The 24,499-nt window shown below is 41.8% G+C and overlaps 1 protein-coding gene across 8 annotated transcripts in view; it reads right to left on the bottom strand.

Moving 5' to 3' along the window:
* The window catches only part of TLK2 (tousled like kinase 2), a 42,468-nt gene that overhangs the window by 2,939 nt on the left and 15,030 nt on the right, over nt 1-24,499 (bottom strand). For 6 of the 8 annotated variants that reach the window (XM_055789836.1, XM_055789837.1, XM_055789838.1 and 3 more), the window contains 15 exons: nt 23,388-23,483; nt 20,509-20,676; nt 19,851-19,946; nt 16,860-16,952; nt 15,260-15,370; nt 14,211-14,347; nt 12,664-12,816; nt 9,141-9,207; nt 7,175-7,272; nt 6,723-6,804; nt 4,935-5,026; nt 3,889-3,978; nt 3,226-3,395; nt 1,549-1,687; nt 311-422 (listed from right to left, as the gene is read on the bottom strand). In XM_055789836.1, the coding sequence (XP_055645811.1) occupies nt 311-422; nt 1,549-1,687; nt 3,226-3,395; nt 3,889-3,978; nt 4,935-5,026; nt 6,723-6,804; nt 7,175-7,272; nt 9,141-9,207; nt 12,664-12,816; nt 14,211-14,347; nt 15,260-15,370; nt 16,860-16,952; nt 19,851-19,946; nt 20,509-20,676; nt 23,388-23,483 (1,704 nt within the window). The remainder of the gene's footprint in view (nt 1-310; nt 423-1,548; nt 1,688-3,225; nt 3,396-3,888; nt 3,979-4,934; nt 5,027-6,722; nt 6,805-7,174; nt 7,273-9,140; nt 9,208-12,663; nt 12,817-14,210; nt 14,348-15,259; nt 15,371-16,859; nt 16,953-19,850; nt 19,947-20,508; nt 20,677-23,387; nt 23,484-24,499) is intronic. The other 2 variants (XM_055789842.1, XM_055789843.1) reach the window with 1 other exon arrangement.

Here is a 24,499-nt window from a genome sequence, read left to right as displayed (position 1 = left end):
CAGACCAAGAACCTCAGGTGTCTGGCCCTGAACAATACACTTCCCATAACGGCCTCAGTGGGAACAAGCCCAGTGGAAACAGATTTATCTGCAGAATACTGCTCTGAAGGAAGTGCCACGTAGAGCAAAACACAGCCTAGTGAATTCTCCCCACTTCTCCCCCATTAGATCCACCTTGGAGCTGACAGCAAGGAGACAAGGCGGAAGGAAGCACCTTCTCAGCCTGGGGAGGAGAAGGAAGCAGAAGCCAGGGCTGCCTCCCAAAAGGTTTGGGAATCACCACTAAGAAAGGACTTAAATGCAGTCTTACCTTTCTGCCATAGAGACACTGATAGAAGATGACTCCCACTGACCAGACATCAACTTTATTTGAAATCTTTGGAGGTTCTTTCCCAACCACAAAACATTCTGGTGGCAAATACCTAATTAGAAGGAAGCAACAACAGGTTATGAGCAGCATCTTCAAATACTTTTCATCATTTTCTTTTGAAAGGAAGGAACAAGGTTCTGCAATCAGATACTGGCTTAGGACTTGAGGGACCCAATCTCATTCTTGTACATCTTTGGACCACAATCACAAATGCAGACCCCTTCTGGGAACAGTGACCCCAAGACTCTCCAGATACCCATGGTCTGAGCTAGTCAGCACGGTCAGTTTCTTTTCACCGGAGCACATAAAATAACTCCATTTTCTTTGATCTTCGGAACTGGTATTTTTTGTTAAAAGGGGTTGGCCAACAATTCCACAAGAGAAACACAGAGCCAAAATACATATATCTAGAAATACAACCCCAGATGCCACGTCCTAGTTAAGAGACACTCAGCCTTGCTCAAACTACAGTTAGTTTCATTTTTAGGAACAGAATAAAATTGTACAATACAGAATGCCTTAACAAATGTTCCCATACAACTGTTGCCCATAGTGACAGTCTGCAGCTTAGGTGCCATCAAAGAATCGCTTTCAGTGGCACTCACCGTAGGTCTTGCTCTCAGCCACGGGTGACGCAGTGACAATACTTGGCAGTGAGGATAAAGTATTGCTGAAAATGCCTTTCACATGACACCCAAAAGTGATGTACATCTCACAGTGCTGTCTGTAGCCAGAGCATCTTTTGAAAGAGCTGACTATGGATTTTCACCTCCTTATTTCAGTGGCAAACTCTTTCCATCTCCCTGATGTACCTAAATTTCCCGACAGGCACGGTTTTCTCCTCCTCCTCGCCCGACTGTCAGACAGTGCCATTATGGGCTGTGAAACGGCTGCCAAGCTCCACTCGCCATCTCAGCAGCATGCAGCATATGCAGTTTTTCACTAGGCCTTTTGTATAAGATAGTTTTCAAATATATAAACGCTAACCCACTGAAAAGTAAAAAGCTGTCAGCCTCATAAGGAGCTGTGTGACAACAAGAGCAGTTTCTAGGGTCTTAAACCTCCAGTGTCTCAAGCTGTCACAGACAATGGCAGCACATATAGACCTGACATAGATCCAAAGCTATTTATAAACTGTTCTTGATCTGCAATTTGCAAATGCCCCAGGTGATGCTTACCAGTAAGTACCAGCCCCCTGTGATGTCAGTTCCATGCCATCAACAGAGTTGTAGCTGTCATCATCCATGATTTTGGAAAGTCCAAAATCTGTGATTTTTATCTCTCCACATGCAGTACCATTGACTAGAAGAATGTTACCTAGAACAGAGGAAGGAAACAGCCTCTTAGGATATACATCTAACAGGAAAACCCCCAGGAATAAAATTGCATTGAACTCTGGCACTCTGCACAAGAGGACAAGGAACCTACACAGTGAGCTGCAGCAACCCCAGGGGATGTTTTACTACCCAATACCCTGAGCTCCAGAGACAACTCAACTCCCACCAAGCGCTAGAACCGATCTACCCATCCTGGAATGACCCAGTGGCACGACATTACTTGCAGCCTCCAGATTCTGAGCCCTATTAGCCAAATGAGTTTGATGCCCGTGCTGTTTTGACCCCTCCCAAAGGTCCCGTTGGAAGGGCAGGTCAAAAGGGAGGATTAAGGAGAAAAGTACACATACACAGTTATGACTCATTCTGCCCAGAAGTCCTGACTTGCCCTGGCCTCTCAACAAGCCAGAAACTCTCTCCTTCCTGGCAGTGCTCCCCAGTGGCTTTCTAAGCTCAAAAGGGACAATTACTGCTTAGGCAAGAGTCTTTTACAAATCCATCAAGGATCAAGAAGTCAGATCATCACTGTTTTTCTCAAAGCCTACGATAAAGCAGCAGAATCGTGCGTGATGGCAGTGGATGAATCACAGCTTTAGACAACTGTAGGCAGAGCTCTGCAGCATGCTCAGACAACATGAGAACAGTTGGCAGCTGGGGGAAGAAACAGGGTCACTAGAACTAGTGCAACAGCACCACCTCCCGTAAGATTCCTCATGCTGATGCAATAAACCACATCACATACCAGTTACACAATGCTGATGAAGTGCCACCAGTATAGGGAGACAAGCCAGGGATAACTGCCCGAAGAGATGCTGAGTTTTACTGGACTAGGAAAAAAAGCTATGCAGCCAATCGGCATCAACTGCCCCCCCCTCCCCCCCCCCCCCCCCCCCAAAAAAAAAGAAAAAAAGAGCACCTCCATTTCTCCCCTCGTGACTCTGCCCAATGGCAAAGGGAAATCTGCAGCAACACGTGGAGGGGACCCTCTATGGGACAGACATTACCAAATTCAAAGGCAGACCTGCATGGCTTGACCGTATGTCCTCAGCTTTGGGAGCTGCCACATGATATGAAAAACCAAACGCTTCCAAGTAAGCTTCTGTCACCAAATTTTCAGGCAGATGATTACAGGAAGAATAAGCCAGTAAAATGGGGACATGAAAACACACTAGTAATTGTGGGAACCTTTTATGAAGCAATAACAGAAGCTCTCAACAGCAGACTACAAGCAGGACATTAAGAAACCAAACACAGACACTTGGTGGTTCAAGGGCTCGTTCTGAACAAGGAGGCTACTTTTTCTGGAATGTTACTTCCTTGTTTTATGTTGCAATCCTGGGAGACAATACCCTTTTCACAGCATGCTCCATGCATTTTAGTTTGTTTCTTGTTGCAAGTTACTTTTCCCAGACAGCCCTGTCTCCGTTTTGCTGTCTGACCAAAGCAAACTTCCCCATGTTACTGACAACCCATTACCTTTAGTCAGCATCCTTAAGCACACCAGCTAGCAGCACAGCATACCTGGTTTAAGGTCATAGTGTATGATGGGAGGTTTGATTTCGTTTAAGTATTTTAAAGCATTCACAATCTGCATGATAATGGATCGCGCCTCTTTCTCCGACATTAATTTGTGCTGTTTCAGGTAGAAGTCCAGATCATTTCCCTCACAGTATTCTAACACTGTACAAAACCTGAAGGCAAAACAGGAGTTGTTGCAATTAAGGCACCCGATACAGACAAGCACTAACAAAGCGTTCTGGTTTAAGACTCACCTATTTGGTCAGTATTTTAATTTAAGAGTCCTCCAGCCTATTAAACCCTTTCTAAAAATAAGCTACCAGGAGCACAGTCCTCAACCCCCAACAGTACAAAGGTCAGAGATCCCCCATGAAGTGCTAGATCCAGAAGGGGAAAGCTCCATCAGCTGGGGCATTTGCCCAGGCCAACACAGAGTAGGATTTACTAGTAAAGCACCACATCTGACATAATACAGCATACTGGTTTGCGAGCTAGTGTATCTAGAATACCAACGTATGTTGAAACTGCACCAGATATCTCTGCAGTACAGTCTGCTGCACTGGTGGGGACATTCTCTGGACTCTCCTCTAAAGTTTTAAGGGACCAAATACTTTGCCTGTAGTGAACGGGTCAACCCAAGTCAAAGGACATGGCAACGTAACTTACGAGTCAGTATCCAGCGAAAAGTAGTCATATAGCTTAACTATTCGAGGATGATCCAGTTCTTTGTGAATTCTGTACTCTCTACACGCGTGTCTGAAAATAGGAAAGTCTGAGCATTAGTCATACAAGTGACTTAATTCTAAGTTCTGCAGATAGCGAACTCAGACATACCACACAGCAGTCCAATCAAACCCATGCACATTATTCAGACAGCTCAGGAAAAGGCAAGCAAGTGAGGAAATATGCAGAACAGCTCTTAAGAACCACAGAATCTCAGTGCATCTCAAATGCTGGCAATACTACAACATAACTACTCTTGAATAATGGTACTGCTTGCCAAATTAGAATAACCTCATAATAAATCACTAAGGGATCCAAGATAGCTGAATACAAAAATCAGCAAGTTCTAGAAAAATTCCATGATGCTCAACAGCCCAGCTTTCAGGCTTCAAATAGAGTTTAGTTTGTCCCAGGGACTTGTTGGACAATTAACGTCACAGTGTTACCTTTGAAGCTGTCAAGAAGGCCTGGCTGCCATTCTGCAGAGTTTATCTAATCCATGGCATTAGGGAGCAAGTGTTACCAACACCAAAAGGTTTCCTGTACCTCTCCTTCTAGGCCATGACATACATACAGCCCTAATCATCTGTGAAAGGATTAAGTATTCTAGGAAACAAAGGGAAGGGGAAGGCTTTCAGGGAGCACAATGCAGGTGTGTAACCTGGAAAGTAGGCACAAACAACTGTTTCCCACAAGAGTAGAGCTTGGACATTTCAGAGAGAGGAAGCCACTTTTAACACTTTCTTCACAGAACGCTACAGGTGCTTTCAAACCTTGTGCCATAGTGCTTATACAAAACTCTGTGTGTGTCCACGAGCATGTTTAAAACGTCTCTAATCTGACCATAACTTTTGCAAGTAGCTACCGGGACAGAGAGTGACTTCTGAAATGTGTTAAAACACAGGAAAAAATGGCAGCCTGTTCACTGACACCGGATAACCAAATGCAGGAGGAGTTTGGAAACATGGCTGCTTTACAGCCTTACTTACTTGTGATAGTTTTCTTTCTTCTCATCTCGCCAGTTTTTATTTAACTGGTGTATTTTCACAGCTACGTATCTCTGTTCTGTTAAATCAAATGCCTGCAGAGAGAAGAGCTGAAAATCAGTAGGAATCACAACTTCAAATTAATATTGCAAAAACAGACAAGCTCTAACAAACCAATATCCCCACCCAGGAAATCAGCATTACGACATACTGAGTGAAGAGCAAACACACATTTTGATGTAATTAGTTTCACTAATGAAACCAAGCAACTCTGAAAACAATTGAATATTCTGTGCTTTGATCTGACCTTCCCCCTTGGGATTTAACTAATGCCACATTTATTCTGACATTTTACCACCAGAGCTATAATGGGATCAGAAAGGCCAAATCACAAAAATACAGACAGTTAATCACACTGGGAAAGACCCTGCTATTATTCCCCCAAGCCCCCTAACTCATTTTCTGTGCTCAGCCGAAAAAAAAAAAAAAAAACCAAAACATACAGAGTTTTCAATGCTTTGTTTCGCATTGGTAGCTCAGCAATATGTCTTGGAACATAATGTTTCAGCTTATTTAGAAGCTGGAGAATTCAATGGCAGAAACGTGTAAATCTTATGCTGCATTTTTCCCTCCAGCTTCTTGCTATTTAGTCAGTCTTTAAAGAATGGACCTCTGGAATTGTGCTCTGCTCATGGAGAAATGCAGAAATTTTTTACCTTGCCTGAGAGCACCAACAGCTAATAATTTATAGGACGGGGCAAAATCCTATTGTATGTAGACAAGGATAATCTGTGTCCCTCTCAGAAGTTGCATACTTAACTCCTAATGCTTAATAGATTGGCCAGGACTCTGGAGAAAAAGCCTTAAGCATTTCTTTGTTTTAGTAACAGTTACAACTCTTAAGCGCGTGGTCAGGTATGAAACTTTCATACCCTCTTGCTTTCATCTGTGGAGCCAAAGCTTTCTGCTTAGTCAGCAAAGCCTCCAAAGAGAAATTCAGAGTACTTTCATGTAGCTTTTTTTTCACTACCTGAGCAGTGTAGCCCCTCTAGTTTAGATACCTACTGTCATACTGCATCAAAATAATACATCGCTGTGAAGTTCCCAATATTTGCATTGGCATAGTTATTTTCATTGTAGCCAAATTCAACATGAATTAAAAACTACTGAGTACAGAAGGGGAATATTTAGAACTGGAAAGGCTCTAAGCATACCAGTCAAAGCACCAGAGTACCACAGGTCTTGGCCATGCAAGAGTGCTGACACACAAGTAATCCTCAGTTCCAAGGAAGTCCCAAGATGACACGCACACACACCCCCCAACCCTCAGTCTGCTACTTTAGAGCATAATATGAAGACACAAGGAAAAAAAGCCTTCTACCCCCAGGAAACGAGGCTTTGCTCTTATTATTGGAGCCATTTTCTCTTATTTACAGTGACACTCAGACTTGCTATGTCATACTCCATATAACTTAGCCACTTAAGGTATTTGTGTGTAGCACTTGAAGAAACAACTGGTTTGCTTCTCTGTCCTGACAAAACTTGCAGACTTGGTGCAACATTTTCTTGAAACATACATTTGCAGGAAATCTGACCTCTGAGGACAGGGGCAGAACCTAAAAATCTCAAGTCTGCTGTCTAATGCAAGCCAGATGCAACATGTGCTTTGTCATGTCCCTTCTTCCCTCCACAACCACACACACCACTGAGAAAACAAGTGTAAAAATTCTGCTTACTGCAATATTTCACTGCAGATTCAGATTACACCACAGATTGCCACTTCAAATTTACCTTATATACTTCACTGAAGCCGCCTCTACCCAGAAGATGTAGCAACAAATATCTATCATTTAGCGTTGGATGGTCTTTAAATCTGGCGAGAAAGACATCATTTAAGAACACTGACAGAAATAATGCAATCTACTGCACAATAAATGGCAGCTACTATGCAGCTTAGAAACAACATTTTTGCATTAAACCAGAAAAATATTAAAGTTGTGTTAATGACTGACAGATGTGATACTATGTCATCACTTTGCACTGATTAAAGACTATATAATGGTACCTTGATATACCTGGAAGCCTTTGTCTTACATGGACTTCAAGTTGTACCACTGTGCCACCCCCTATCAAGTGACATGTTAAGTCATAACACCAATTTTAAAAAAAAGATTGTTCCCCATTACAAAGGGGACAAATAAAAGATTATTAGACGATTTTGTCCCTGAACCCCATGTGCTTACTGTGAATTATCTTCATTGTGTATCCTTTTTAATTCCCTGATATGTAGATTTCTAACCCTCTCTAGCCGTTCCAACTCTGCCTGGATCTCTGCTTCTTCCTGTACAAGGAAAAACCAAAAGGAGAACACAACACTGTGTAAGACAATGCAGTTAGCATTTCCACCTGATTTATGGAACACAAATGCAATTCCACTTGTGAAGAAGTTATTTGTAAGTAACTTGTTTGGGAGATCAGAGAGATGGTCATGATCAACTAAGAGTCAGGTGGAAGATGACCGGAATGAAAACTGCCTGGGCAGTTTTGTTTACACCTAACAGAGACAGGAGCAGAAACACCTTTACACCTTCTCAGTTTTAAACATTTTCTGTAATTAAGAAGCATTGCTGCTCTGGTCCTGCTCCTTCCCTGATTAAGTGCTATGCAGCTGTTTTTGTAGGAACTCAGCCTCTGCTGGGACAAGAGAAAGAGGACTGCCCTCAGAAGTAAGGGACACAGATATCATGATGCCACATGGGGATCAGGCAGCATGAGAAGAGGACAATTAGTGGTACGTGGTAGAACACGTCAGAATGTAACATACAGCCACGTGAACTTTTTGATACACTGTTCACAGAGTTGGAAGTTGTAGTGCCCTCAAACATGGCGCCAGAATTCACATCACTGGACAGGGCTGCAAACCTCAATTAAAGTGTGTGCCTTGAGCAGTATTATTCAGTATATATGACTCAAGGGACACAGTTACCCATTTGTCTTGTGACTCTTGTTCCTTCCCCTCTCAAATTGTTCTATTTTTAGACATATAGAATGAGCCAGTTTCCAAAAGTGGAGAAGGATAAGCACAGCTTCAGACAATGCCACGATCCCAGAACATTACTTCATTTTCCATTAAGGTCCATTTCCAAATGGATTCCTTTGTTCCAGAGTGACACACTACATGCCAGCGTAGATGGACCTGCAATTAATCCACTCTAGCAATGTGGAAGCTGTAGAGCAAGCATGCCTTTAGCATACTCCTGCCCGTATCACTTATCTTTGTTCACAGGTCAATAAAACACAATGGGCAGAGTGCCAGCAGATTCCATGTGTGCATTAACTTTCCCTTGCCACTGAAAATAACAAGCAGTACAGTAGCATTAATGAGGCCTTGCATTCAACTTGTGTGTCAAGGTTACAGGAAAAAAAACCACAACTAAGTGTAGAGCTCAGGCACCGCCTAAGAAAAGATGGGGGACTGCAGCAATGCATTTGCATGCTTCCTCTTTGTTGCATATGGGAAAGAAAACTCCTTGGCCTTAGCAGAGATCACAGCTAACCAGGAAACGGCAGGAGACATCTATTTTTCTTTTTCAGTACTTCATCTGTTGAAGCGTCCCAGAAAACTTATTTATAGGTTACTGCAATCACTTTAAAGATAACCAAGAGCTTATCTAACTATAACCACACTTGCAGGTGCAGTTCCTACTGAAGCCAACGTATTTGAAAACAAACGTGCATTACAGCTACCTAAACAGTACCAGTTTCCAAAAGCTCAAGAGATTTTATTGGGCTGTTACTGATAATGCTGGTTACTTGATATTGCAAAGAAATGGGAAAGTCAACGATAGCTGCAGGTTTTGTTGTGTTCTTGTTATTTTCTTCCCTTGGTCCGTCCCTTCTTATTCCCCCATTATCAGACACGTACGGAGCCCAGCACTAGGCAGGTCATAGTGACAGAATAAGATGCATCAAAACAGTGGAACTTCCTGCATGAAATCATAACCGTAAGGACACAGAAATCTATCTATTCAAGCAAAGAACATCTTTCCTGAACACCACTGCCTTAGAAAAAATTATTACAAAATCCTGGCCATTTCTTTCAAGCAACAAAAGCCTCACAATTATTAAACAAACAGTAGTGACCCCTACAGAGAAACGCTATTGTTCGCAGAACACTGAACGCCTACCTTTTCTGCAGTTAGTTCTTACCTTTTTAAGATGACCTAGTCGGAGTTTGAAGATTTCTTCTTGTTCATGGTATTCTGCTAACGTTAACCTGCAGAGGAGACAGATCCAATGCATTAGGTTTCAACGCATGTGATAAAATGCAGACTAAAGAATACACATCGCTGGTGGAAGTGATAACCACACAGAGCACGTCAACAGCTAGCAGGAAATATTTTAGGTGAACTCTGCAATCTTTTTTTATTTTTTTTTAAATGATCAATCTAAAGGAGACCAAAAGCTTAAGCCTTGATAAAGCACATGCTCATTTCAAATCCAATTCCCTAATAACACCTGTTAAGGCTAGTGACTGACTTTTTAACAAAGAAAGCTAAACCATAATCTAAATAAAGCACAAGTATTCCACATCTTATTTTTCCATTTACAGTTTGCTTTACTGACTCATTTTCAAATTTTATTTTGTAATAAAGGCTGAATAATTCAACCCAGCTATTCACTCTGTGACTAGCAGTACACCTTGCCACAGAGCCACTGCAAACAGAGCAATGACCTGGGATTCAGAAATTTTCTTGTTTCAGGCTCTGCAAGCAGCTTCCAGGGAAACCTTCGGGAGATCTACTTCACCTTACTGTATCTTTGACCTCACGTGTAGTTAGGAGAAGCAATGGAATAAGGGGAATAATCCTCATTTTATTGATGGTAAATGATGTGCAAAGCTTCTACTCTAGGTGGCTGGTCAAAAAAAAGTTTCATAATGTTTTCAATGTCTTTCATAGCCAAAGTGTGCCATGTAGGACAGTGGCAAAGCACACCCTTACATTAAAATAATGACAGATCCCATCACTTGTGAAACGTGATGATGCGCTAAGATCTTTAAGGCTAGAAAAATGAATTGCTGCACTAATTTTCTCACTACTACCACAAGGAGTTTGGTAAAACCATCACGCACGTGAAGATAAAGCTAGAAGCCTTTATCAACTGCATCAGTTTACTTTGTAAACAAGACATGCATGTGACAGCATATAAATATCTTTTTTGGACCTAAATTGACTTCAAAGCATATCCCAGGAGGATTCCTGTTGCAGCAGTTATGCTCTGCATCGCACTCAGTACAAAGGTTAGTGTGTGAGGTCTCCACAGCATCGATACCGCAACTAGTTCCAAGAGGGGACGGAGGCCTGTGCAGGGCCATGGGACCTTGGCTCACTGCGCAGTAATTAAGAGGCAGTATTCAGCTAATGAAGTGCTCATCTTGAAATGCCCCAACTTCTCTCCACTGTTGATAACGCAGAGGATCCATATAGTTGAAGTAAGTGCTAAAGCAGCTGTCTGCTGATAAATTTAATTGCAAAACTCACAAGCCAAGCTCCCTTTGAAAGAATGTTGACCATAAGCATCTGCTTATTATAAATTTAAAGATACATACAAAACACAGCCAGTACCATAAATGTTTACATGTTGTCTCATTTCACATAAAAGCATGCTAATTCACACACCCCCACCCTCCCACTGACAGCCTGAATTTTAATCAGATTCATCTAACCAAAAAAACTGTCCCAACAGTTTAGAGTTTTGGTTAGTGTTGCTGTATAAAGAATAAAAAGACAACTGAATAAGTCAGGAACAAACTTACCACATATTTGTGTGCTCAAATGAAATACAGGGCTAAACACCAATAGTCTACTCATTAAGCAAGAGATGTAATGAGTACCACCAGGCTAACATTGCCCAAAATAGCTGCCTGTTAGCAGCAAGCATCACAAAAATCAAGGGGGCTCCAAAACAAACACTGCTGCTCTGTTTCACAGAAACACGCCTGAAATACACTAATTCTAGTGCAGCTGAAGGCTCTAAGGTTGCCCAAGCTGCCCTAAGAGACCTCAAAAAGCCCCAGCAGATTGACCTTCCTGAATGAAAATCTTTTTCTCATTCACAGGCTAGAAACTAGTTTCAGGAAGGCACATGTTTAAATTAGCATCACGGGACCTTCCTCTGCTTTTTAAGGCACAGCAACAACCATGAACCAAAGAGGAACCAAAAAGGAACCAAAAATCAAACGAAGGAATTTGGCTGTCCGCTTCTCATTCAACTTTCAGAAACATTTATATCCAACTGACCCAAAAGACAGCCTCTGCAAGAAAAAACTTCCCTCCAAAACTCAGAAAATTTTGTACCCGATACACATCGGTTCACCAAAGGCATTTACAGGATAGCTAACGATTAAGCAAGTAGTCAGTCAGTATAGTTGCTTCAGCTGACTTGCAAAAACTGTGTTTGCATAAGCTAAAGCCCCCTACATGAGCATATCCATACACAGGCAAGCAGTTTTTAATCAAGAATGTCACAAGAAGCTCTTCTAAACCAAAAAGATAAAACCCTGAAATATGATCAATGAAGAACCACAAACCAGCAAGAAACACGGAGATAAAAAGCCGGTAGCACAAAAAGGCTTATTAGCAAACCCAGGTAAAGCCGGAGTATGTCGAGACAGGCTCACAACAGGCAGAAGCTCACGATGTATCAGACATTATCACGGTTCCCAGGCACATCGAGACCTGTGCTGCCACGTCTACAGAATAAGCCACACTACAGCTGCACCAGTCCGCTGGGGAAAAACACCTCTACAGAAATGAGAAAAGCCTCATCCAGCTGCTTAGAGGCGAAAGGTTACCACAACGAACAGCAACGCCTCAGAATATCCATGCACAGCCATTCGATTTACTTCTCCAAATGGAAAAGCTGCAATACAAAAGGATGGCTTTAAAAGTTTATGCAGTTCTTTTTAAGCTCACTTGGCCAGAATGAGGGGTAAACGTCTCTATTCGAGCTACTTTTTTTGCATAGAGCACACTGTGCCCTCCAGCACGATCCACCTGATCTGCAGGCACCTGCATCCTATCTGGGGGTACTGCCCTGGCTGCTGAGAGCACCCCAACTGTCATGATTCACCCAGTCACGTGCCACCTCCGCTGTGACTGCAAAAGGCAGTGGGAGCTTTTGCTTCACATGCACTTTTAAAGATCAAGACCAAGACTTCAAAGGGCTCCAGGAACTCTGAGGTCAATGCTTCATGTGCTGTCTTTAGAGAGAACATCTTTTTTCTTCGGTATACCAAATCAACTGTTTGAAAAGCCTCACTAGAAAGTACATGGAAATAAATGTTTCTATATGTGTGCAATTTTTTTTCCTTAAGAAAAGCACCACGTACCATACAGTGATACAAAAATCAGTTCTGAAGTTGCAACACTTAAGAAAGGCACTTTTCAAACCTGACAACAGGAATACTGAAAAAGTTACTGCATTAAAAAAAAAAAAAAAGTTAAGCTCATACAAAGTCTGGACTCAGCAGTGATCCTTCTTTTACTCCAATGAAAACTATTTAGAACTGCAGCCAGATGTTGCTGAATGCCAGGCTAATTCCACAATATTCACTTGTGCATGGAGTGAAGCCTAGAGGCAAGGGCAAGATTCCATTTCCCAGTAGATATTTTGTGCTCTAATCAAAGCACACAGCTTTGCAAAGCACCAAGGAGGCCGTACAACCTACGTTTCATTTTCTGCTCCGTTGGTCTTGCTCTTGCGCTGCTTTTGCTCATTGCTTGCTGGAGGGGTCTGTCCCATTGCAGGTGGCTTCCTTTTTGCTAACATTTTTCGTTGTCTTTCTATTTCTTCCCGCTGGGAATTTATCCTTTCCTGTTGCCTGGAAAGACAACAGTAAAAACCACATGAAGCAGATAACTAATGGTATATACTCAGTTGTCTTCAGCATCTGTTCTTAACAGATTGGAGCAGTGAATTTCAAATCAGTTGTACTTGTAAGATTAGTAACAAAATATTTTTGTACAGAAAAGGGGGATGTGCCAAACATTATGACTCAGATTTTTAAAGGTATTTTTACATAGAAGGGAATTCTTTTCCTGGCCCACAGAAGCCTTTCTGTAAGTGAAAGGTTTTATTCATGCAGAGGATATCCAAAACCAAGGAGCTGCTAACCTCATGGAAAACCCAGGGATCCATGGTAAGTCACCAACTTTCCACACACTTTTTCCTAGAAGGCTCTGTTCTAAATCTCAGACTTTCCTGTTAAAACTATTCCTGAAGTCTGGCACTGTCTGTGAAAGTATCCTTATACGTCAAGGGTACAGTTAAACTATCCTTAGTTCTCTGAACTATAACCAACACCATTCCCAGTTTCACTAAGAAAACAGCCTCTCCTCCAAGATATAAAAAGACTATCTTAAAACATTTTACAGTGACAAAAGCACTCTTAACATTTCAAGTCTAAATGATTTGAGCATTTACGTACTTAATTCACTTTGTAAAAGAGACCGAGGCCGCAGGTAAATATTCTGGAAGTATTTCTTCCATGTCTTAAAGCACAAACTAAGGAAGAATTAGAAAGTCCTTAATCTGTGCCTAACAAGAGCTGCGCCTCCCTAACGCACTACAGAGAAGTGATATGGTTTTAAAGGATCACACATAGCTCTCTCTCTAATGCAATTAATTTGCCAAGTCCTACTTAAAGGTCTAGGCCAGGTGGGAATTGACTGGATATTTCCATTAACATCCTGCATAAAAGGGTCCCTGATGTTCATTTCCAGGTTTCTGCAGCTCCTTTGATCACGGCTACCAGGAGGTAAAAAAAAGTTAAATAGTATGGATTTTCTCTTTTAAGCTTCTCTACTTTCTACTTTTTGTTTTAAAAAAAGATAATTAGCCTTCCTTAACTAATATATGCAAGTATGCAAATCAAACTGATTGACTCTCGATACACATAAGAATTTGGTCCACCCCTCCACCCTAACACTGCACAGCCAGGTAGACGCACTGGGAATACCCACCAGGGCAGCCTACTGCTTTCCAACCCAGAGGCCAACTCAAACAATTTGATTCCAGTTCAAGTCTCTAGAGATTTAAGTGGAAACGTTTCTCACTTCAATGCGAAAACATTCCCCACTGTCAGTAGCCGAGTTCCTATCTGATCCTTTCATGCATCAGTCACACCATTCTCACATTTTGACATGCAAGACATCACACACAACCGCTTAGTTTTTCCGTCTCTGCCTCTGAAGTTAAAGACAACTCTGTCCTCACTTGATGAGGTTCTGGAAGGCATAGCCATCTGTCCACTGCTCAGTGAAAGACGCCCCATGCCGCACCGTAGTGAAGTGGCCTAGCCTCAATCGATCCTGCATGCTCTTATCTCTGCATGCCATCTTCTCCTGTTTTGACTGAAAAGAAAATAAAACACATGTAAAAAATATAAGCCATAAATCAGCAGCTAAGAGTTGTGCTGTGTTTTAAATCACTACTGATTCTTACCACTTTCTATGTCAGTTAGGATTAAAGACGAACCAAAGCTCAGCTCCTCACCGGAGCTATACACAACCTGAGCGTCAAGTCTACCTAACAGCCTAGAGTTACAAACCCTCCCAGAAAGGGGAGGCCCATTCAGCCAAGGACAGCCAGCTCTGTGACAAAATGAACTCAAACAGACTGCATGTACTGGCCAGCACCCTGGTAGTTTTGCCCATCCACTGCCCACAAACAATAGATGTAATTGGCCAACAGGTGAAAGAGCAATCAACCCCCCCAGTTGCTCAGCCATCAGGAAATCTGGAAATCTTTCAACACTGAAGCGGGTTGGACATTGGTAAACAGCAGCCTGAAATGTTCCCCGGTGTCTTTAATGTGTTGTTTTGAGTGTTACACAAAGCAACAATCTCCAATTTTGCCGTTTGAAAGAAGGAAAGGTCTAAATCACTTGCCCATGTCACAGAGCATATCTGGCAATTGCACTGCACAATGTGATACTGCTCTTGTATTGCCAGAGCTGGACAATGCTGCTTTTCAGGTGGACAAGTTTCCAGATCAAGTAATGCCTGCTGCATTTAGAGCTCAGGCTAGTTCACTTAAGCAAGGGGCATCACTCTTTGAGACTGTGAAAAGTAATCAAACCCAAACATCCTGAACATTTCAGTCTTAGGATTATACTCCCACTTGCAGAGAAATAATTCAAGACAGAATTCCAGTTGCCTTTCATCACTAAAGCCACACAGAAGTAGGTTTTCACTGCTCAAAAGAAAGTAAGTTTTCAAGGATGTGAACTGCAACTGCAGAGATGTGGAAAGTCCCCTGCTCACCTTTTCTATAAGAAGTTTCTTGCTCATCGTTACACATCTATTCAACCGCTCTTTGTACTTCTCCAGCATCTTTTGCTGTTCATCTATCTGCCGTCTCAAATCACAGTTGGCCTAGAAGTGAACAGAAAAGAAATGCCTTTGACTTTATACCACTCCAAGAGCCAAACTTAAGCGTCACCTAGGAAGAAGTTTCCCCAAGCTAGCTCTAGGGATCAGATTAAAATAAGCAAACCAGCAGGATAATTTAAAAAAAAAAAAAGAAAAAAAAGAAAAAAAAAAAAAGAAAAAAAAAAGAGACTAGGTTTCTCTTAGCAAAACACACAAGCCAAGCACTTCAATTTTTAACCCACTCAAATCTTAATACCCCTCTATAACAGGGAAGTGCTATCATCCTGGTTTACATACACGGAACTACAGCAAAAAGACTAAACAAGCAAAAGGAATTTTAATTATTTAAAAAAAAACCCCACACTTAAGATCTTGCTACAGCTACCAAGTCTCAAAATAGCTTAGTCATCCCTGGACTACCCTCCCTCTTTAGCCACCATACTGGCAGAGGAAAAGGATGGGGTAACTGCCTTTGCATGTTCAATTAAATTCTTGTTCAAGTTACTATTCATCACTCCGCTATATAGCCTGCTCCCAGCAACAGCTGCTCTTTTTAACACCACCACAGCATACAGCAGGATTTTGTGTGTGATAATTTTCATCGATAAAGTTAATTTAAGCATCTCCCTTACAAACAATAGCCTAGCTTTTGATTTGACAGCCAGTGGTTAAAAAAAAAAAATATATACATATATATATTTTTCCTACTTCATGGGATTGTTTTCCTACAAACCCACATGTGCCTCTGTGTATGTCTCTATGAGCTTGTCTTAGGTTTTTTAGGTGCTGAGACCAGACACACACACAGAGCCTTCCCTCTTCTCCCTTTAATGTGTTTTCTAATCCTTTTCAACACTTCACAAGAGATGCTTCTCCAGCTGAAAGCTAAATCAATTAGAACTCCTCCGTTAAGACAAGATCCTTGATTTAAAGATCTTTATCTTTAACTGCAGAATACTAATGAGTTACGAGAGGCTTTATTCTTTCAGTTTGACCAAAAGATGTTCTCTTCATCTCTATACATGTCACTGACTCTCATGCATGAGCATTTCAGAATACAACTTCCCAGTCTACAGAGAGGCTACTGAACATGCTGCTAAACAAGAAGCAGGAGCTCTGCAGTACTTAGAAGAGGGGAATAACTCTGCAGAGAAACATTGTTAGGTTAGCTAGCAAAATACAAAAGTGTGCAACAGATCAAAGAAAGACCAACAACACCGCTGAGGACACAAACACCTGAGCTACAGGGACCTGCACCGTTACAAGCACAATCACTGCTACACTGCTTGTGGTTTCAAGCAGGCCCAAACACGAGGATCTACAAGCCAGACAATAACCTTGCAAGTGAAGGATGACCCTATCTGTTCTACCTTGCAAGCGTTGGTTCCGCAAATGGTATACAAAATCCCGTGCTGCAGCCTAGCTGGCACATGTGTTCGAGGTATCTTTAAATAGCGGCTTTTGAAAGAGTTGTCCCACTTTAAATACTTACTCTTAGTAAGTCATCTATCCTCCCCTCCTTCTTCTCCAAGTCAGAGTTCTTACTGTTTTCTAGTGCAGATATTTTTTCCATTGTGAGGTCAGACTGTAGGGAAAAATCACCATAAACCACATTTAAGAAAAATAGATAATATTTCACATAGTCAGCAACGTAACATCACAGTGTAACTCCCTCTGATCTAAGAAGGAACCCATCCCTTGCATCCTAGCAGTCGGGGGAAAAACTTTCTCCATTCTTCAATTTCTTATTGTATGGTGGGCTCCTCCAGCACAGGAGGGTCAGTCAGCCAGCACAAAGCTGCTCTGGTAACACATAAAGGGCTACAATATCCTCTGTGTCCTGCAAATTTTGCTTTTATAGTTAAGTTACGCCCAGTCCTCGGTGGTCTCTGACATTCACTGCCCCATTCTGCAGTGCAACACAGCTTGTACAGGAAAAGGCTTAAGAAAAAAAATCACCAAACCCCAACCCTTAGCTGGAATATCATATTTATGAGATCTTTCATAGGCACAAATGACCACCTGCTAGACAAAGACAATACCCGTGAGTTCTAAGGTGGTCTCGACAGAAAACACCGGTCTTCATCTTAAAATATTATGACTGACTGACAGCAGGAATATTGGGCACAAGCCTTTGTTTCTGACAAACTGATGTGTTACTGCCCACTAAGCACAGGAGCTTTATAGTGCTTGAGTAAAACCTATTGGTAAGTTTTATAGGGTGCAGAACGTGTCACATACTTCTAGCAGCGAAGTAAGTTGAGTCCTGATTTACACCCAGGAAGAGAAGACAAAGGACAGATAGTATATTCTCTAGCAGTAGGAGCATTTCAAACTCAGCACTCGTTAACAGGTAGAGAAGAAAAGGGGAAGAAGTCAGTATGTAGTATGTACATGAACAAAGCATCTAAAATACCCAAGTCAACAAGGGAATCTCTCTCCACGAGACTGCATACACAGATTTCACGTTTATGGCTAGCAAGCAACTCTCCTGGTTCTGAGAAGAGTTAGCAGAGACTTACCTGTGGACTTAGGACATAACTGTTCTCCAAATTTCAGGCTTGCCTGGAAGCCAACACCATGAAGTAAGAGACAAACTTTGCTGACTGTTGCCTCTCTACACATGCCCAGTATGGGAAGGATCAAAAAGAATACCTGCCAGCATCGCACATCAAGCAAGATGAGCCTAAATCCCAAAAGACCTGGGCAGGGCACCTCACCTCTGCCTTAACTTGGCTTACGCTTCCTGGCAGCCAGCATGAAGCATGTGCTACAAAAGCTTTTGTCACTGAAGTCAACAAGAAGGCTGGCTGTTGGAAACCTAAGCTGCACCCACTCAGCCAAGCAGCAGAAAGTTTCTTTAGTAAATGACTGTTATGTCATTTTGCCAAATGCACAGACAGGCTCGCGCTGTGAAACATGAAGTCATGTTTCAGGATGCATGCTCTTACACATGACTTCATCACAACTCACCTTGCCTCAGAGCACCTGGAGGGCCCTAGCACTGACTGAAAATGCTACGAAAATCATGGTTATGCTGACTTGCTTTGTCATTGCTAGAAGTGATTCAAACCAAAAATCACTGAAGATTTTTTTTTTTAACCTTATCAACTCCAAACAGGTTTGGAAGTGAAAACCAAGAACATACACATGTCCTCATCATGCAGCCAAGCATCCTCCTGGATTCTTTGCCTGAAGTGTATGCTACATCTATCTAGACCTCTAGAGAATATCACGAAGCTGAGCACTGGCAGAAAGCATGCTCTGATAATGTCTTGCCCTTTTCAAAGATGATGAAATTTGTGGGCATGTTTAGCACAGGAGAGAATAAAAACCATCTTGCTTGTTTGAGGTGGAACCACTATTTTAAGCACGGATGTTGGGACAGCCAAGATTGAAAGGCATCTCTGGCAGGTTCTTGAGTTATGGCATCGCTCTCACACAAGAATTCTCCATGCACTAGCAAGAAAACAGGAATCTTCACAGATCAGCATTTTAACAATACAGACAACAAATGTGACCCTAGTGACACAACAGAGCTCAGAGACTTAAGCTAGCAAGTATCCCCAGAGGCAGAACTGCTGTTCCTCATGCACAAAGAGCTTGTACCACCTGCTGGGGAAATGGAGAACAAACTTCCCCCAGCAATAAAATAATCTCTGACACAAACTGATGTGAAAAAATGATTGACACAAAACTGATTGTTTAAAAACCACTTAAGGGAAGGGTCAGTCACAGAGAAATTGGAGATGAAAATCGAAAGATTAAAAGCAGGCTTGGAGAAGAAATAAGCAAGGTGCATTGCAGATAAAGCTGAACATCTTATAAGCAACACAAGAAGATGACAGCTAAAAGTAGATCTTGCCATAGAGCCACAAGAAGAATCTTAACAATTTCAAAGGCACCAAAAAAAGACAGCAGTACAGTCAAAAGAACTACTCTTCTGGACTCCAGGTCAGTGAAGTTGCTGAGAGCACTGTCAGGAACACACCAAGTTCCACCTTGACAGGACAAACAATTCCATGGGTGTACTCTGCAGAGGTCAACCAACTTCCAGCTAGACTGTGCACAGGTGTACTGTGAGCAGCGTGGGCGCACCCATGACCCAGTGCCTGAATAGAGGCATTCACAGCTATTGCTCATCTTTACATCTTCATTAACAGAGCAAGGAAGAACATTCAGGATACAATAAAAATGAAACACGTGTTCCTCTCCTGAGGACATTCACACACAGCTGAAGAACTGCCCACAGTATTGACGCAGAAAAGCCTCAGTAACAGCAACCAAAAACATCCTCTACAGGATAAGGAACAAAGTTCAGAGCGATTCACTTCAATCAGTAGTTACAGACTTGAGTTGGGACTACTGGCTCTTTCCACTGGAAACATTGTGTCTGCTACAAGTGGCACCCTCTGGCATGGAAGAGAAGCTCCATCAAGCTTCAACCTCATATCCAAGAGATGTATCATCTAGTGAGCTATACCTGTGACTGTTTGTGCTGGATGGAAATCTGTTTTTGGGAAGTGCAGGAATGCTCAGTGTTCCCTGATCCAGTAGAAGATGGGCTGCCTTGCTGGGCCTGAAAAAGAAAGTTAGTGTATTGTTATATACTCCTCAGCATGACCACTACACTTTATCTTTACACGGGAGGTGCAGCCTGGCCTGGTATCGTACTTTCATGTAAGGTTTAAGAATGCTCTAGAGATTTAGTTCAGCAAAACAAGAGAGTCAGTTTCCTTCAAGAAGCCTGGCCCAACCTGCTAAAAGACAAAGGTTTTAAAAGCCTAACATAATTCATGTCAGCTGAGATTAAGCGAGGCCAAAACAAACACTTCTCACAGCAAGACTATACTTCATTCTTTTGCTTTTTTGCATCTATGAGATTAGCCTCTCAGATGTTATTCTTTTGTTCTACATAAGATTGAGTCGTTAACTTAAAACCCACACCACTTTATTAAACAAGCAAAGCCTGGGACCTAGAACTCTTCACAAGGAAGATGAACTTACCAGAAGATGGTAGACTTGGTCATCAATAAACCAGGCTGCACTTGAAACACTGTCTTTAAGCAGAAAAGCTTCAAGTTCCCCATCCCTTAACTAGAAACATCCCTTAGGATTTAAATCTTTTCAGAGCTGCTCACCGAGACAAAAGTAAAACAGAGGCCACCTCCCCTCTGTGCCAGCTGCTCATTCTCTAGCCGCTGTTTCGCCAGCATCACCGACATCAGCGTTGGCAGAGCAGAGTGTTCCTCCTGTGGTTCCTTTGCTGTGCTGCCGTCTACCCCATACAGCGGCTGCTCCACTCGCCGCTGTAACACAGTCAAAAAAATATACAATGAACTTTTTTTTTTTTTAAAGCGATTCTCTGACTCTGCCAAAACTGTTGTCAGTGAAGCAGCAGCTCAGGAATGGGCAGGCAGCATGGTGAGGATCTGGTAACTCAAACAAGACTCCTGGAGTGATTGTTCCAACAGCAGACATCAAAAAGTAGATGAAGTTAACAATTAAAAAAAAGTAACAAATGAACACACAGGACAATTTCTTGCCAGTTAACACGCTCCCTTCCTTTGCAAATACATGTGTTTCAGAGCCAGTGGGGCAAAGTAGGCTGTGGATCCAAAAACCTTACTGCATTGTGGTTTTTGTCAATGCACTTGAAATTACACTACCTGATGATTTTTAAAGACTCATTTTAAAACAGCCAATGTCACAACACTTTTGTTATTCTGGTGAAGTAAACTGAGTCAGAACTGCTAAATGCCAGCAACCTAACCACTTCTAGGACCCAGCAGCCTCGATAAGCTCATTTGTGTCATTGTAGCTGGGACCGATCTCCTGCAAGATAAGCAAAATAGTAATGCATTTCCAAATTCTTTTTAAGATGCATTACATTTCTTAAAGGCCAGCTCCTTTCTCCAGCAGTAGACTCATTTTCCAACTGTGATACAGCAACTGGGTTCAATAAGAACAAGAATCATCTGAGCTACATTGATTACAGCACTTAGAATCTCATTGCCTCCGCCAAAAGCCAGCCCATCACTGCTAAAACTTGGCAGTCTGGGTAATAATGATTTAAGTCCTTCCAAGCTGTAACTCCGGGCCAGGCACATGCCACAGAAAGTAAACAGTCAGGTCAGGCTTCAGTTTTCTTAAAAACCTAAATTGCAACCTGAAGCATATTTTCTGGCTAACATTACAAATATCAAGAGTGAACTTTCTTCCGCAAAAGAATGCTTGTGCATGACAGCGACCTTGCAAGAGTCTGAAGACCTGCAGATCATTCTTCTGATCAAAGGAGAAGCAAGACAATTCAAAGCAGTCAAGAGATTTGAAGACAAGTAGTAACATCCTGAAGCCATTACAATTCCTCCACAAGTTCTGATTGCAGAAAATTTCCAGTACAGTATAGATTAACTCACAGGTTTGGAGGAGGTTTGTCTCATTGTGAAAGACATGTTAACACTCTGCTCTCTTCCTAGAGCACAGCAACACCCATAATGGGTAAGATAACTCAATCCTCTCCAATTGTCACTCATCCCCCCATTTTTGGGGGCTTAGCTCAAACCGTTGATATTCAGTTTGTAAGAAGAGGACAGATCTTGCAAATGCACGTAATAGTTTGTTATGAATAAGCAAACATTACAGGTTTAGCTGCAAGAGTAAAGAAGAGCACCTGCGTAGAGACGCACAAACTAGCCTAGCTGAAACTAACTGTAACACCAGTATTCACCACATATGTTCAAACTTTAACCTACTCAATACATACAAGCATAGAAGAAGAAAACCAAAGGAAGAACCCACTTGTCCCATTATAAACACCTGCAGGGTATCTCATCTGCTGGAATAAAGAACTGCCCCTAATACCTCATGCATATGTGACATTCAGAAATGGTATTTCTTTCATTAAATTCTCTTTAAAGAGATGTACTGGCGAATTAATAAAAGACAGGAGGAAGGCCCATTCAATTAACAAGGTAATTTTAATTTTTATAAACATAAATACCTAGAAGCATATGTGAAGCTCTCTCTTAAAGCAGCATTACAAAGCTTTGAAATCTAGCTACACATATTGAATTCTGAGCAGAGCATTCCACGTTGGGATTTAGTTCAGTACACATTCATGAACTGTGCAAATGTCTCTGCAGAATAATGTAATCAGTAAAGACTTTGCATTTGGTTTTCGGAATACTAACCTTTCTCAAAAGCATGGAGCATTGTGTGACACTCAACAAACGCTGAAAATTTTTTAAAAGGGGCCCAGGCAATGGTCAAAACTACAGATCAGACACCAGAGCCCTCTGAATATTGCTTGGCTAGTTGAAATTTCTTTAGCTGCTCTGTGCTGAAATGGCTTTAAAATACTGGTTATTTCTTCACATTCAGATCTTGCAGAAATGCTGTGACAGCAAAACGGAATTACGTAACAAAAAAAAAGCAACAGATGTGCATGTATACACATTTCTTTGCAAGCTTTTGCTAATGCTCCTTACAAGTCACATGCACACAAACAGAAGTAAAAGACTTCCCAACATAATTATGGTATGCACGCTTTTCAGTATACCCAAAAGGTCCAATCAAGATTGGAACATTATTGCACTAGTGCTATACAAACACATGACATACACCCAACTCAATGGAGAAATTCTATGAGCTACAATGGAATACAGTATAAATAATGTGTCAGTCCCACTTTTTAATAAGGACAGCGATCTACCTGTAACCACACAGCATGCTAAGAACATTCATCTTGCATGCTTTAAGCTCAGATATGAATGTCAGTTACAATCAGACTAGCCACTGTTGCAGGGTCCTAGATACCTGGCTTTGCTGCCAGAACCCAGTTTCAGATTTAAAAAACAACCACCAAAAACACAACAAAAAAACCAAATAGAGAGTAAGCCAAATCACTCAGCAAGAGACACTTCTTTCCTGTCCAGAACCTTTTATTACCTGTCTGAAGCATGGTCACCAACCTAACCGATGCCATGACACCAGCTCTGCCCCCAGGGAGAACACTTACCGGCAAGGGGTTGGATAAGGAATGCTGCGGTGACGATCTGGCGACAGGCGGCACACTTCTACCGGGACTGGTTCCTGGGCCACTTCCCCCAGCAAACTGGCCAAAGAAAGAGATCTGATCATCAGTAATTCCACAGAGATACTATATTTAAGCAAATTTAACAGACAGAGAAGAAACACATTAATCTTAAAAATGAAGACTTACAGGCTCTAGGGACTCATTTAAACAAACCGAATATAAGCTAAGAGGAAAACCTTAAAATTTCATGTACTGTTTTCAAAAACAACAGTAAAAGCAAGCACTTCAGGCAAACATTCACATTTGCACTGAGTACACAAAAAGATAAAAACCTGCACACTTGATCTAGATCAATTATTTACTGTACAGAATTAGGAAGCCCATTCCCTGTGAGGAGTTAGAAACGCACACCTCCACTGAAGCACCTTTGCCAGTCACCGGTAAAGACAGGATAGGTAAGCAGCTGGGCAACTGGTCTAGCTGGCACAGAAATTTTTCTGTTCCTGCATCACAGTGCACCACACTTACAAAAAACTTTAGACAGGAACAAAGTAAGGCCTAATAAGCGCTTGATTTCTGACTCCGAGTTACTCAGTAAAATAAAGAACAGATTTCAAGGGAAAAGCTAGAGCTCTTGATTATGCCGATCTAAAAAGACTGTGCAACAACTATGCAAAACTTGTTTTTGTTGCAAAAACTATGCAACAAAAAAGGAATATTGAATTTTAGAATGTTTTGGGGAGGGGTCTCTGTCTCCCACATGGTGCCAGCCTCCCACAGCAAGCTGTTCTGAAGAGGGACCCCTGTAAACAACTTCCTAGTCAAATCAGCAGGACTTTGCAGGTAGGTTCTTTCACAGCACTGGGCCCTTACCAAAACAGGTCTGCATACTCAAGAGATACCCTCATCCAAGATCCAGGTTCCAATGGAAATCAACCTCAAACCTATACTTACATGGCTGCTCTTTTAAAAACATTGCTTTATCAACTGCTCAGAGAAACGTTAATTTAAAAATCAACTTCCAAAAAGTACATTACAGGCTTCCATCTACAGATTTTGCGCAATGTGAATTCAAGCCGATTTCCTGACAATGT

The sequence above is a fragment of the Falco peregrinus genome, chromosome 18 (genome assembly GCF_023634155.1).
Source record: "Falco peregrinus isolate bFalPer1 chromosome 18, bFalPer1.pri, whole genome shotgun sequence".
NCBI classification, from domain to species: domain Eukaryota; kingdom Metazoa; phylum Chordata; class Aves; order Falconiformes; family Falconidae; genus Falco; species Falco peregrinus.
This window is presented reverse-complemented; position numbering and strand designations above follow the sequence as displayed.